Here is a 16,326-nt window from a genome sequence, read left to right on the forward strand (position 1 = left end):
AGCAAAAATTTCTCAAACTATGTAACGTGCGCTTTATAGTCCATTTAGTTACATTAGTGTACAGGACAAATCTGACACATTCAAAATGACGGATGGGCATCCGTATTTCTGCAAACGTGCAAAAGGAGATATTAGGTACGTTTGATATCTATGCTCTCCCCTGCCTTACTATCATGAATAATGACGCTTCATTCCTGACGTTATTTTAGACACACTCCCACCCTGTGGGCAGTTAATGCATGACACACGTTGGACATTTCACTTTCTGGCTGCTTTTGTTCTTCCTAAACGCAAGAGGGCAGTCAAGAGTATTGAAAAATATCAAGCAATGAAAATGTAAACGGAAATACAACTTTAATTTTCTTCAAAACAAAACACCTATTTCGCTCTTATTTAGTCAGTACGAGTCCTGTAGATAACGTATGATAATCTTACCCAATATGTACCATGTACTTTGCAAATATGATTTTGTTATGTTATCTCAGCAGCGCTTTGCTGATTAACGTTCCTGAATGGTTTATTTTATTCTTCAAGAAAAATCGGAAGATGCTTTTTTTTTAAATTCTAGCTTGATTGGCGGAAGCCAGTGCGGAAAGAGCTGCAACGCTTCTATAAAAGTACAAATAAAGGAATTAAAATTGACTTGCCGTCTTGCTCTGTACAACTCTCTCCAAAATGTCTCGGCAATCCAACCGAACAACAGACAGCAAGAAAATGGTATGTGTCTCTCTCTAGAAGAATGATTAAAACGTTGCTAATATAGCTCGCACATTGCTAACCGTGCTCAAGATGCATTCGTGACATTTACGCTGTTTAAAAATTCGTGTGTGAGGAATAATATGTTTTATAACTTTTTTCCTTGTAGAATTCTGAGCTGTTCACGTTGACCTACGGAGCTCTGGTCACGCAACTATGCAAAGATTACGAAAATGATGAGGAGGTCAACAAACAACTGGACAAGATGTGAGTCTGAAAAGCATCATCAAAGTAGTTTATGTATTTATTTTCGTTTTAGTTTTCTTTTTGTACAAGTGGCAAAGGCATTTACAAAAAAATAGGAAAATTAGGGCTTTTAGGGAAAAGTAGGGCTTTCATGTCAACTTTATGACGTCCATTAAATATTTTAATGCACATGTCCAATAGTTCAGGGGTTCAGTACTTTTTGCAAACTTGCTGTTCTCCAACGAGGATTTGAATAACAAATTTCAGGTACTGTACCCATAATTCAGTTTGGAGGAGGTCAATTTTTTGTTCAAATTGCATACAACTTGACTCCCACTAAGGACATAGGTCTGTGTTCAGAGTCATTCACTCATTTTGTACTTCCAACCACGACATTATATACAGATTTTTTAAAATAGTGAACTAAATGAAAAATAGGTTTGGAGCCCTGGGGCGTGCTGATTATTCTGTCATTGCTGTCTCATAATTACAAAAGATCCACATCAGCTGGTGGACCTTCCACAGTAAATATTGAACCAATAAATAATGTTAACAACATTGTGCTTTTAGGATGAGTATACCTTACAAAAAGAAGACAAAACACAGCAGTATGTCCATCTGTGTTGTGATGTTTCTGATGATGCCATTATTTGGTATACTTTAGACAAATGATTAAAATGTCCTCCTTATCCATCCATTTTCTGTAACACTTCTGTTAATAGTTCGACGGTTTATCATAATCTATTATTACATATCGCCGGCAATAATTTCATATGCCACTTTACACTAATGGTATAAATATTACTTGCCACAAATCAATAATGCTGCTCTTTCTACAGTTTTTTTCTTTTTACTTTGTTAGTTGTTTGTACATGTAATAATGCAAATGTATATTTGTGATTATTGCGTGAGGAATAAAGCTTTTCTTCTTTTTTATCAAACCACTAAGCCACAGTGCTGCCCTGTTTACCAAATATTTTAAAAGAAAAATCCCCAAGAGACAATGACTACACATACGGTGCGGCAACTCAAAGCAAATTACGGGCGTTCCTGCCTCATGTTTCCCGGCCTCAAATGAGTTTGTCAACATGGTTCAGTCGGCCAGCGCATCAGAGATGGGACCTTGAAGAGAATGAAAATCTCCTGCCAAATGTTTGAACCAACCATGTGTTCCATCCCATTTCAGGAAAATATCTATTTGACGTTCCTTTTTTTTCCTCCCCTCCTTCTCACTTTCATAGGGGTTACAACATCGGAGTACGTCTCATCGAGGACTTCCTGGCACGCTCCAGCGTGGGCAGGTGTCAGGATTTCCGAGAAACGGCCGATGTCATCGCTAAGGTGATTGGACGCTTCCAGGCTAATCAGAGCATGACCGTGGCCGTCTTCCAAACAGAACAGATAAATCCCATTTAGAGAAAGGCATCTTGATGAAACGTTCTCGAAATGCTGAGTGAGAGGATGGGAAACTCTTTTACACCCATATACAGTCAAAAGCAAGTTGGGCAAAAATTACAAGTTGGACATGAGCATTTCAAAATTTAGAGGTCACATTTAGTTCACCTGTGAAAGTTGTAGTGCACTCTAAGTTCATCCCGAAACATGAAAGTTCCCCCCAAAGTCCAATATCTTAACGTTTTTATGATGCGTTCTTATCGACAAAACCTTCATATGTACAGTACAGCTGGCTGGGACATAATCCTGTTTCCATTTCCTGTGAAACATGTGTTCACGTCTCACTTCCTTTCTCCTCACTCATGTTCTGTAAAGGTTAGTCTTCCCTTTGTGACCCCAGGAAAAAAAAAAAAAAAAAAAAAGAATTCAGGCGGAACCATGTGCGCAACTGCAACACTCGCATCTGTTTTCAATGAATTCACTGCGTCACTCCGTATACGTTTGTGCCGTTACTTTCTCATCACTAAGCAGACCGCAACACAGCCATGGTGGTGATAAAACAAACATTGTTCAGATCCTAAAAACTCCATAATGCGTACAATGAGTATTTTCCACTAGCGTGCTCACACTGCACAAGATCAGAGCAGGAAGCAGATTTGTGTGCTTTTAACACCATGGCGTTTTTCGATCCACTTTGCAATTTTAATTGCCGTGGCTTGTTCACCCAGGTGGCGTTTAAAACCTACCTCGGGGTCACCCCCAACGTAACCAACTGGAGCCCGGCCGGAGACGAGTTCTCCCTCATCCTGGAGAGCAACCCGCTGGTGGACTTTGTGGAGCTGCCCGATAACCACAACACGCTCATCTACTCCAACCTGTTGTGCGGCGTCCTCAGAGGAGCTCTGGAGATGGTAACTTCATATTACGCAATATACAGTGCATCGCAAATGTGTTAGATGTCCAAGTTCACTTAGTTGGTCTGAAAATCATTTTTAAATACCGCTATTACAAATAAGGTATTGTTGTTCAGATATATATGCCAGCAACATATAGTGACAATGATACTTTTCCATTAGATTTTTTTTTTTTAACCAGGGAGACTAACAAAAAAAAAATACAAATCCACTGGCAGAAACAGGCTTCTGCAAGTAAAAAAAAAAAAAAAGAAAAAAAAAAGATTTTTTTTTTACTGGCGGAAATGGGCTTCTTCCAAAGGAAAAAAAAATTTTTTTTTTACTGGCAGAATTTTTTTTTTCTTGTGTGTTTCTTTGCGCGGTTGACCACACTAGAGTTGCTTTGAGTGGACAGGAGGAGGGGGTTCAAAAAATGGTTGAAAATTGCCTGTCAGTCTGGTGACCTGTGGTTGTGTTGGCTGCTAAATGCTTTAGGTGGTCTGATATATTTTTTAAGCTCTGATTAGAGATATTTGAACATAACATTTTAGAATCAGCACTAAAAGCTCAATACGTTTGAGGTTTGGTATTTGCCAAATTGTCAAATGTGCACTCAAGTTGGAGCAAATATTTGAAAACAATGTTCTCTTCCTATATCAAGGCAAATCTGAAACATCCATAAAATATTAATTTCAGTATTTAAAACCATTTTAATTTAACAGTTATTTTTAGTGTTTGTATTGTCATAAAACAAGAAGATGAGCGTGAAAATGCCTGACTAGCAAAATATACCGTAATAGGGACCTCCTTCCTTGGACCTGGCTTTCTATTATTTAAACATACTCGCCATTTTCCTCAGCGTGGAACGTACCAAGAGTGACTTCATGTGAGTGATCGTTTTGTGATTATTTATTTGTTACCGTGCAACCTTGTCATCCACTTTGGATTTTCCGCCACCTACAGGACGGGATTGGAACATCATCCTCTACAAATAGGCTGGCTTTAAAAGTGTTTTGCTACTTTTACTAACAGCCAAAACGCTAACACTTTTCTAATGTACTACTGTGTTTCCATTTGTCTTTCGTTATAGTATTGCAGAGGGAGGCATTGTTGCTTTTGTGCGGGTTAGATTTGGATTTGACGAATAATTACTAGGCATTGGTCTTCTTCTCATGATGGCGCGAGTGAACTAGAATCTGTGAATGTTCCAAATTCCAGGTCCAGATGGCTGTGGATGTGAAATTTGTCCAGGACACACTGCGGGGGGACAATGTGACAGAAATCCGGATGAAGTTTATCAAGAGGATTGAAGAGAACCTCCCCGCAGGAGACGAGTGACAAAATGACACGAGTCAGTCAACATTCTGCCTCATCAGCAACATTTTTTTTTTTTTTTTTTTTTTTCCCCCCCCGTCGCTGGAAGATGACACTTGTTTTACTGACTGGAAGAGACTATTGATTCACTCAAGACAACTCTGAATCGCAACACAAATGTCTGGCCCTGCTACCTTCAATATTCTACGTATATGAACTGTCCTTAGGGCTACTTAAGAAAATGATGGTGTTATGTCATGATCCCATCCATCCATCCATTATCTCCCGCTTATCCGAAGTCGGGTCGCGGAGGCAACAGCTTCAACAGGGAAGCCCAGACTTCCCTCTCCCCAGCAACATCTTCCAGCTCTTCCGGAAGGATCCCAAGGCGTTCCCAGGCAAGCCGGGAGACATAGTCTCTCCAGCGTGTTCTGGGTCGTCCTCGGGGTCTCCTGCCGGTGTGACATGCCCGGAACACCTCACCAGGGAGGAGTCCAGGAGGCATCCTAATCAGATGCCCGAGCCACCTCAACTGGCTCCTCTCGACTCTGAGTCCCTCCCGGATGGCCGAACTTCTCACCCTATCTCTAAGGGAGAGCCCGGACACCCTGCGAAGGAAACCCATTTCGGCCGCTTGTATCCGAGATCTTGTTCTTTCGGTCATGACCCGCAGCTCATGACCATAGGTGAGAGTAGGAAAGTAGATCGACCGCTAAATTGAGAGCTTCGCCTTTCGGCTGAGCTCCTTCTTCAACACGACAGACCGATACAGGGTCCGCATCACAGCAGACGCTGCACCGATCCGCCTGTCGATCTCCCGTTCCATCTTACCCTCACTCGTGAACAAGACCCCAAGATACTTGGAACTCCTCCACTTGGGGCAGAATCCCATCCCCAGGAAACGAATCCGACTTACTGCCGGCAATTCGGACCAAACTCTGGCATCGGTGGTACAGGGACCGGACAGCCCTTATCAGGGGGCTCGGTACCCCGTACTCCCGAAGCACCCCCCACAGAACTCCCCGAGGGACACGGTCGAACGCCTTCTCTAAGTCCACAAAACACATGTGGACCGGTTGGGCAAACTCCCATGCACCCTCGAGGACCCTGCTGAGGGTGTAGAACTGGTCCACTGTTCCACGGCCAGGACGAAAACCACATTGCTCCTCCTGAATCCGGGATTTGACCTTCCGACGGACCCTCCTCTCCAGCACCCCTGAATAGATCTTGCCGGGGAGGCTGAGGAGTGTGATCCCTCTGTAATTGGAGCACACGCTCCGGTCCCCCTTCTTAAAAAGGGGGACCACCACCCCGGTCTGCCAATCCAGAGGCACTGTCCCCGATGTCCACGCGATGTTGTAGAGACGTGTCAACCATGACAGCCCCTCAACATCCAGAGCCTTTATGAACTCCGGGCGGATCTCATCCACCCCCGGGGCTTTGCCACCGAGGAACCCCGGTGACTTCAACCCCAGAGATAGGAGAGCCCACCTCAGAGTCTCCAGGCTCTGCTTCCTCAGTGGAAGGCGTGTCGGTGGAATTGAGGAGGTCTTGGAAGTACTCTCCCCACCGACCCACAACGTCCCGAGTTGAGGTCAGCAGCACCCCATCTCCACTATAAACCGTGTTAATGGTGCACTGCTTCCCCCTCCTGAGACGTCGGATGGTGGACCAGAATTTCCTCGAAGCCGTCCGGAAGTCATTTTCCATGGCCTCCCCGAACTCCTCCCACACCCGGGTTTTTGCCTCAGCAACCGCCAGAGCTGCATTCCGCTTGGCCAGCCGGTACCCGCCAGCTGCCTCCGGGGTCCCGCAGGCCAAAAAGGCCCGATAGGACTCCTTCTTCAGCTGGACAGCATCCCTTACCGCTGGTGTCCGCCAGCGGGTTCGGGGATTGCCGCCACGACAGGCACCGACCCCCTTGCGGCCACAGCTCCGATCGGCCGCCTCAACAATGGAGGCACGAAACATGGTCCGCTCGGACTCGATGTCCGTGGGAAAAGTTCTGCCGGAGGTGGGAGTTGAAACTCCTTCTGACAGGGGATTCTGCCAGACGTTCCCAGCAAACCCTCACAATACGTTTGGGTCTGCCAGGTCGGACCGGCATCTTCCCCCACCATCGGAGCCAACTCACCACCAGATGGTGATCAGTTGACAGCTGCGCCCCTCTCTTCACCCGAGTGTCCAAAACATGCGGCCGCAAGTCCGATGATACGACTACAAAGTCGATCCTCGAACTGCGGCCTAGGGTATCCTGGTGCCAAGTGCACATATGGACACCCTTATGTTTGAACATGGTGTTCGTTATGGACAATCCGTGATGAGCACAGAAGTCCAGTAACCGAACACCGCTCGGGTTCAGATCGGGGGGGGGGGCCGTTCCTCCCAATCGCACCTCTCCAGGTCTCACTGTCATTGCCCACGTGAGCATTGAAGTCCCCCAGCAGAGCGATGGAGTCCCCAGATGGAGCGCCCTCCAGCACACCCTCCAAGGACTCCAAAAAGGGTGGGTACTCTGCGCTGCCGTTTGGTGCATAAGCACAAACAACAGTCAGGACCCGTCCCCCCACCCTCAGGCGGAGGGAGGCTACCCTCTCGTCCACTGGGGTAAACCCCAGTGTACAGGCGCCAAGCCGGGGGGCAATAAGTATGCCCACACCTGCTCGGCGCGTCTCACCCTGGGCAACTCCAGAGTGGAAGAGTGTCCAACCCCTCTCGAGAGGACTGGGACCAGAACCCAAGCTGCGCGTGGAGGTGAGCCCGACTATATCTAATCGGAACCTCTCAGCCTCACACACCAGCTCAGGCTCCTTCCCTGCCAGAGAGGTGACATTCCATGTCCCAAGAGCTAGTTTTTGTTGCCGGGGATCGGACCGCCAAGGTCCCCGTCTTCCGCCGCCGCCCAGCTCGCACGGCACCCGACCCCTTTGGCCCCTCCCACCAGCGGTGAGCCCATGGGAAGGGGGACCCACGTGTCCTTTTCGGGCTGAGCCCGGCCGGGCCCCATGGGTGCAGGCCCGGCCGCCAGGCGCTCGCCATCGAGCCCCACCTCCAGGCCTGGCTCCAGAAGGGGGCCCCGGTGACCCGCGTCCGGGCGAGGGAAAACGTGGTCCATTAATTTTATTCCTCATAAGGGTTCATTTTGAGCCGTGCTTAGTCTGGTCCCTCACCTAGGACCTGTTTGCCATGGGTGACCCTACCAGGGGCATAAAGCCCCAGACAACGTAGCTCCTAGGTTCATTGGGGCGCGCAAACACCTCCACCACGATAAGGTGACGGCTCACGGGGGGGGGTTATGTCATGATGCTGGGAAAAAAAAAAAAAAAAAAAAAGTTGTCATGATGCTTTTTAAAATTTTTTTTTTTTTTAATATCCATATTGCTGCCAATTGTCTGGCATGTTAAATTAATGATGTTTATGCTAATAAATGCAACATATTTGATTTGATTGACTTTCGCTTGACATTTTTTAGCGCATTTTCCCTATACGCAAACGCACACAGACGGCTTCAGTGTACCGTTTTGGTGTTGCCGTCTCCTCTTAAAGTCCCGCGGCCGTCCTTCAGAGGCAAACAATAACACGTGTGTAGGCCTACGAGCGCATGCATATGCGTGTCCTCACGGGAATAGCCTGCCTCACGGGCAACTGGTTCTGGTCGTCACACCTGTGAATGGCTTAACGGTAACAGGAAGTAATGGACAAACTTGCCATTTAGATGCAGTGCACACCTTGTCAATAAGTGCAAACAGATGGCTATTCACACTCACACACAGAAAAACATGTGCGTGGATACACAAACACATCTCATATTAGGATAGAAATGTTTGGATTCTACCACTTGCTGTGTTGTGTGTTTTTTTATTTTTTTTTTTTTTGTCTTGGAAAAATAACGCATAGGGAAAACAATGAGTTCTCCGAATAACCACCAGAGAGCACTGTTGACGTGACATAACTGCTGTAAGCGTCAAATGTTCACCAGCAAGAAGCAGAAATGCGTCCACTTTGCATTTCTGCCCCTTGAGAACAACTCTGGGAACCTTTGAGCGCCATATTTGAAGGAGTTTAGTCTCGACCTGCCAGAGTACATAAATTAGAGGATACAATATCAGGTTTTGAATATGGATAGGCAAAACAATCCATAGCGGGTGGCCGGTGCCAGTATGTAGACTCTCAGGCTCATCCCGCTCCTATCTGTAGCCATTTTAAAGGATAAAGTGTGTATCGTCAGCATGCAGTGAACCCCATGGGGCGCGGGCCTTTCGGCAAGCTCTCAACTGCAGTATCGACTAAACACCCTGCAGGCCTGTGATGTGGATGTTGGATGGGGAGCCGAGAGGAAATCGTTTTTATGCAGAATTAGACCTAGCAGAATTAGAGGAGTATACCTGGGGGACGGACAGCTGGGTTTGTTTACTTGTGAAAACCTATCATTCTGCCACATGCTTGCACGGATGGATTGGACAAATGCACACAGATTATGGGGACAGGTGGTATACAGTATGTAGAGCCAAACAAGAGGACGACTAATAGCACATGTAGATATAAGGATAAATGCTTTTCCAGCTCTGAGTTATGATGGATATGAAAAGTTTACACACCCCTGTTCAAATGGCTGTTTTTTTTTCTTGTGGTCTAAAAAATGAGACAAGATAAATGATTTCAAAACCTTTTTTTTTTTTCCTCCATCCAGTATGACCTATCACTGGGCGGTTTGGTGTTTGAACAAAAAATACCAGATGAAATTATAATCAAAAAGTTCAACTTTGGTCTCATCAGACCACAGCAAAATCTCCCCAATTCATGTTGAAAAATGTGTCCTGGGCCCATGAAACTGAAAGTGTAACTTTTTAGCCATAATTTCAAAAGTAGAAGAAGTTAAGAACAACAAAACAACAGACTTGTGTCAGAATGAAAAGAAATTGTCAGTACCTTCTAGAACAGCTCAACTTTATTCAGGGTTTATCAGAGGCATGTTTAAATCTTTAATGGTGGCGGGTGAATGTGAAGGCTCAACCCCGGTTACACTAGGATGTGCACACTTCTGCAATCACATGATCTCAGTTGATTTGAAATGATGTATCTGGGTCTCACTTTTTATATAACAGAAACCTGGCATTGAGCAGAGTTGTGTCAAGTGTTTTATCGGCTCAGTGTATCGACATCGATTTTTCTGATTAGAGAAGGTCGACAAAAAAAACCAAACAATGGATCTCTGCTCTCTATTCATTCTTTGAGACACTTTCTTCTCCCCGGAGCCCCAAGGCAATGCGTGAAAAAATGCGATTTTATATCAATTGCTTGGCCCCTCCGTTTTCATTTCGAACCACCCGTGAAACCCCAGATGCAGACATTTCCTATCACTCAGGCATTTTTTTCTGGGGTCAATGTCAAAAGCAGGCACATTTAGTGCTCTGAAAATGTCGGATTGTATTTGCTTATCCATTCTAATCCTGTCCTTATTTTCCATAAAACTAATAGATAGACCTGAAAAACAAGTAGCGAATGTCATGAGCCTGAGACAATGCGCGATTTGATATTAAGCCAGTCGGATTTTTCCATGCGGCCTTTGTGGGGAAACAAATGGCGAAAAGCATGCGGTGTCAGTCAAGCCCTTTGCAGTCTTCCGTTGACCCAAACAAAAACTTGGGACATTCATTTGGACAGTCATTTATCGTTCATTTGCATATTATCTACAATAGCACGTTGCCACTTTCCATTGATTTGTGTAATTAATATTCCAAAGAGTCTCCGACTTGGAGGCAGAACTTATTGTATCACAGGCGCCTTTGCAGGTATGTTGAACTTTTAATCACCCCATATTTGCCGATTCTTGTGCGGAGTGTGTGTTAGTCTGGTCAGCAGAACCAGAGGAGGTGACAGCGCGATTGACAACACTGTTTAAGTGTGAGCGAGGGGGAGAATGCAGTGAGTCAGCAAACAAATGTTCTTGGTTATAAGAACAGGCGGTGAATAATGTTACTGGCCAGACAAGGAGAGGTAGGATGTGGTTGTCTCTGATGACAATGAAGAACAATCAACAGACCTGAAAAGACACGAGACATTTCATCCTCCATCCGTTATACATGTTCGGGATTAGGCTACAGTTCTTTCCGAGGTAATTTGTTGAATTTTGTATGTCGATCGTCACGTGAGGACCGGTAACATTTACCAATGGAGCAGTCTTATTTCATGAACTTGTGTACCAGTCGCCACTCTCAGCCAAATCCAAACACTCTCAGAGCTACTGTATGAGTTGTTATGAGCTCCTACTCCCCATCAGCCCCAAATTTCAGCTAAGTCCTCACACTCTTTAGTCAAAAACCCTACCGATTCTGATTTGTGTCTCACCCGAATGCTTGAGTCCGCAGGGATCAGATTTCATACGGGTTCATGTTCCTTGTCACCTCTCGACCGATCGGTTCATAACTATTCTTGAAATCCTCCGGGATTTTTTGTTTTCTTTCAGAGCAAGCCCCATATTGACTTTGAGTTATATCTGATCCCCTATGCTTTTTTTTTATTTATTTATTTATTTTTTTTTCTCTCAGGGGGGAAGGACTCCACGTTTTTTCTGAGGCAGTTGGTCACCGTATATAACCAAATAAAATGTACATGGCATCTGCAACCCATTTGAACTTTATCCAGACTCAAAGTGACGAAATATGTCACAGAGTCGAACTTAGTATTTTGTGTCGTAATTTAGTCCATATCTGAAGTTAATACTTGGATCGACTAGTGACGACAAAATCATAAAAATTAAAAGACCGCAGAACTGTAATGTGTTCTGGATTTCAGTCACTTTTGGTTCCGCAAGCATTTCTACACCCCGCTGGACCATCGAATGCCTTCTTTTCTGTTTCTCCACCGTCCCTCTGTTCCAAGCTTTTCGGGATGGCAACTGCTCGGCTGCCTTCGCTCTGCTTCCAATTTCCTCCAGCTCTTTTGATCTTCGTCTTCTCTACTGGATGAAGAGTTTTTGCGATGTTCCTTATGATACAGGCCCTGATCCTCTTCATATTTGCGCCTTCTTTTCTCACAATAGTTTTTCAACCTTAGTTTTGCTTTTCGTCTTGATTTTTTTTTTTTTTTTTTTTTTGTTTCCCGAAACCGCAGCCGTTCAAGCTGGAATTTTATGTAACAGCCGTAGAACTTTCCAGGTTGGAAACACTTCACTTGAGCGTGGAGTGAGTAGGCGAGAGAGGGAGAGAGAGGAAAAAAAAAAAAATCCAATGTATAAGTTTACACCGGCCGACCTTGAGGGCAGACTGCACCTGTCCTCATTATTGCGGGGTCTTGTTCCTCCAAATGCACCGACGCAAGCAAATATTTATATCGCTTTCAGGAGGCGGTAACGAGTACATTAATTCCAATTGAAAAGAAGGAATGCAAACGTTCTGCTTTGCCTCGGACTAAAATCAAACCAGGCCTCCCTCCCACAGCACAGGACTACCCTGAGGCTACACACCGTGCAGCTGCAATCCACAGGATATCACCGTTCAAGCAGGAACTGAATGTGTGCCACCGGTTTTTGAGCGACAAACATTCACAAACTACCCTGATTGGTACCTCTGTCCACCTGCCGACCCATCAGTCTCAACACTGGCTTCTTACGTCCCCAATAAAGCCTTAATCATCTGCCCCCTTCCAGCTTCCCCGACACTCTTCTGACTGATTGGAAGGGGTCTGGATGTCTTATTAGACAGGCCAGACGTTTCGGGTCTGTTCGTCGGATTTTCCATATTAAAAAAAAAAAAAAAAAAAAAAAAACACTTGATGCTGTCACGTTGGAAAATGAGACGGGCTCAAATCAGAAAAGTGTAGCAGGATTTAAGGCAGATTTACAAATGCGATGGCGACTGCGTGTCATTCTTTCATCCAGCCATTATATAAAATACGGAGAAATTGGAAAGAGCAACATTAATTAAAGTTTTTAATATGCGCAATAGCCGTAGTCTCTGAAAACATTGGGTTTCAGCCTTTGTATTTTTCATGCACTGCCATACCTAACATATGTTTTCGTTCAACGCGGTGTGAACAGCACAGAAGAACAAACATCATTTTTTTTTTTAAAAAACAATCCACTTGACAGCAACCCACAAGGTCTTATTTTATTCTAAATGTTGTTTTTGGATCGTTGTTGTTACGAGTTGACAGCTAAATCCCGATTCAGTGTTGTGATGTTACAAAAAAAAAACGTACATTCCCCGCCATTAATCCAGGATTTTTATGTTTGCATTTATCGTGTCAGATCCACCCATTATCCCTTTGATGGCTTGGTTTCACAACTTTGCATTCGACTTGGCTTGATCCGTTTCACATTAATCATTTTCCATTAACTTATTGCCTGACGTTGCCTTGCAGTTTCGACGTATCACTGCAAAACAGACCTTTAATAAGGCTGTCATTACCAATTTTGATTTTGGCTTATCATCTGATACCCTTGTGAAAGGGTTTACAATAAACGCCAAAGAAAATGCAAAAAAAAACATAAAGATATGGACCTGGAGGGAAGATTATTTTGCCAATTTGTTTAGGGCCGCTTTTCTTTTGCTTTGTGGTTCTGGATGTTTTTCCAACTTTTAGATCATATTTCCCTCGAAATTTTACGTCTAAGTCTGTGTTTCTCATCCACAAAACCATATGGGTTCAAATCCAGTGAAAAATTATTCACGTCTAACAGGAATATTTTCCCATGTCCTTGAACATTACATTTAATTTTTACGTCCCTTAGATGAGCTTTGCACATGCCTGCGTTTATACTCTTGCGCATCCGATGGCGCATCCTGTACATATGCGTCACCTGTTGGCCTCCCGGCTCCCTTCGGCGGCTCATTCAGCAAGGAAGTGTTGAAAGCCCTCTCCGCGGCCCTCATAAAGCTCAAACCTTTTTCCAATTAGCCTCCCGTGTTGTTTCAGGGATGCTTGCATCTAGTGCCAACGTGACCCAGGCCAACACCCGCTGGTACTTGCCCCAGAAGAACCACGGGGAGAGAATAAGGGATGAGCCTGTCAAAGGGTGTGTAGCATTTTGACAGGACTCCCACGGTGCAGGCCGACTGTCAACATCCACATCAGTCAAGCGGTTTAAGGACAGTCATATGGTTCCTATAAGGGGGAAAAAAAGGAAGCCAAATTTGGATCTCTATTTTACAGAAACACACGAGAATGAGCCAGAATCTTTTGTGTCTGTAGCGGAGCAGACAAAAGGATGCGTCATGTCAGCGCCGTCATCTGTTACTTTCATTTTACAGCATGCTGATTGTCACTAATAGTCCTTTGCTTTTCGTCTCTTCTCTTGTAGTCTTTCCAGCTTCCATCGTGTGTGCAATGTGGTACATTAATCACAGTGGCCAACAAGGGGAGACAATATAATTATTTTTTATAACCAGTGACACCGTAATTGTACCCCCCCAAAAAAAGCACAAAGGAATTATTTTTTCAAAATACTCCACACAGATGTATCTATTGCGTGAGGGTCTGATTCACGCCAATTCATTGAATTAGACAAAGACTTTGAAATGAATGAATGGCTTCACGACTGTCAAATTCAAACATCTCAAAAGCCTCAATACGTTGTTTTAAACAAATATACAACTTGTACTACTACTACTCTATTACAAATACTCATAATTTTTACAACTACACTTATGTCTGCGCGTATGTATGTGAATGCCAGTACAGTATGTCAGTACGGTGAAATATCTCTACAACCATTACATGAATTGCCATGAAATGGCACGTGTACTTCGACATTTATGCCCCTCGGTGAATTATCCGCTGAGCTCCGACGTCAGCGCCAAAAATACTGACTGGTCGTAAAGGCTGCTTTTGAAGCACCCAGGGGATACATTCTGATAACTGTGGAAATCACATACCTCCATGAGGTGAATATTTTCACAACTCTAGTTTTATGACAGCTACTGAACTAATGTATTTCCCACCAATCCTTGTACCCTTGCGTGTGTGTGTTTTTTCAGTTAAAGTGGTTATATTACATGAGAAAAATATCACGGCGCACCACCACACAAACATGTCACTAAGTATATAAACTAGAATAATGATGATCTTCTCTCAATTTACTCACAAATGTACTTACTGTGTGTACGTGTGTGTGACTCAGCTTATTTTGTTGAACGGCAATGGTTGAATACGGAACGTAACAAACAGTCAAACATAAAAATACAAAATGAAAACATTCACAAGGAGCATGGAGGAGACAATAATGTTGAACTAACCGCACGTTGTCCGGCGTACCTCACTAGGCCACGCCCCTCAAGGGCACGCTTCAACGCACGAATACTACAGTACACGTGCGTGTGACTTTCGGATTAATTACACTTGATAAAACCAGTTTATTTCAAAACATTCTCTTTCATTGTTTTTATATTTTACAATATAGTGTTATTTTCTTTTCCGGGTCAAGGCACCGATTGAAAAGTTCTGAGGGAAATTTTGCCTGTCCTTTAACTTTAATGGTCACTACATTATCAGTAACTACCAGAAAACTGTATGTTCTTAATTGAACTATTTAATGGATGCCAGAAAGATCGACAAACAGCCTTTCTCTGCCAGATGCGGAAGAAGGTCTTATCTATCAAAAATGGTTGCTTGTTTTTATGCTAGCTTAGCCGGACACACATAGCGGGGGGAAACTTTGCCTGTCCTATGTAATAATGTAGTACTCTGTAGTCTTAACTGGATTAAACTAGTATGTGTGCCAAGAGTTCCATAGATAAGGAAGGCCAGACAAGGAGAAAGGTCACAGGTCACAGTCACACAACGGCCGAGCTCAAGTCACCTATCTAATTATGCGCCAAAGAAACCTAATCCAACAGGTGTTTCAAAATTGATTTGATGTATGGGAAGATTGAGTTATGATCTTGGTCAAGAAACAAATTAAACTCATAAATCAAGCTACCACTGTCCAGTTTTGGACCAATTAAGTGCTATTGAATAATTTCCCATGGCTCACCTGATGATCTCTTACCAACATCTTTTCCGAATTTTTTTCAGGTTAGGCCACGTTTTAGCTTGAATGGCCTTTTAAAATGTTGAACAGAGATCCTTTCTAAAAGGTAGATTTGATTAAAGCGGTTAGGGTGGAACATGTGGTAATGGTTGCTCTAATGAAACGCAAGAATTAGGCCATGGTTGAGTGGTCTCGGTCAGAGGCACTTAGCATCCCGATGGCGACACCTCCACCATGAACGGCCAGGATCCACTCGGGTGGACCTGGTAGTGAGAGCTCAAAGGGCGGACTGTTTGCGGACACAACCCCCTCATTCACCCCCAACCTCCGGCGCTGCATGGTCTGGTTCAAGTTTACAATATGAAGGAGGGGGACTCCAAAAACATGCCCTGTCACTACTCCCGCTTTCCGAAAATGTCACTGATTTGCAACAACACACCTGCCCGGAGCTAGCCAAGTCTTTGACGTGTAACGCGTGGAAGGTGGGAGCACGGCGCTAACAGAATATTTATGTTATCATGACATCATCATCAGGTAAGGTGATGGAGTGCTGTGTCATGCTTTGTTTGGTTTTCCAGCACTAACCACATTAGCAGTCATAGCAGCTCCGGGAAAACATGTCAGCCGCGGATAAGCGACTTTGAGGCACGGCTGAAAAACAGAGAATAATAACCGGACTGAAAAGAAATATGACGTATAACATAAAAGGGTAATTATACTGAGGTGTCGTCAATCACAGGACTCAGCTTGGCCATGCGCCGCTCCGCGCCCTTCCTTTACATGTTGGTGACCCGTGAACCCTCGAACATCCCT

The 16,326-nt window shown here is 44.4% G+C and overlaps 1 protein-coding gene across 1 annotated transcript; it reads left to right on the plus strand.

The window, feature by feature from the left end:
- The first annotated feature begins 368 nt into the window (after positions 1–368).
- Positions 369–7,991, plus strand: trappc3 (trafficking protein particle complex subunit 3). The gene is made up of 5 exons (XM_086015243.1): positions 369–717; positions 866–963; positions 2,184–2,283; positions 3,066–3,248; positions 4,449–7,991. Exons 1-5 carry the CDS (start codon positions 676–678, stop codon positions 4,566–4,568), a joined length of 543 nt encoding a protein of 180 aa, XP_085871369.1. The 5' UTR covers positions 369–675; the 3' UTR covers positions 4,569–7,991.
- The last annotated feature ends 8,335 nt before the right edge of the window (positions 7,992–16,326 follow it).

This window comes from Filicampus tigris, chromosome 18 (assembly GCF_054856515.1).
Source record: "Filicampus tigris isolate MCC_2025a chromosome 18, RoL_Ftig_1.0, whole genome shotgun sequence".
Taxonomy (NCBI): domain Eukaryota; kingdom Metazoa; phylum Chordata; class Actinopteri; order Syngnathiformes; family Syngnathidae; genus Filicampus; species Filicampus tigris.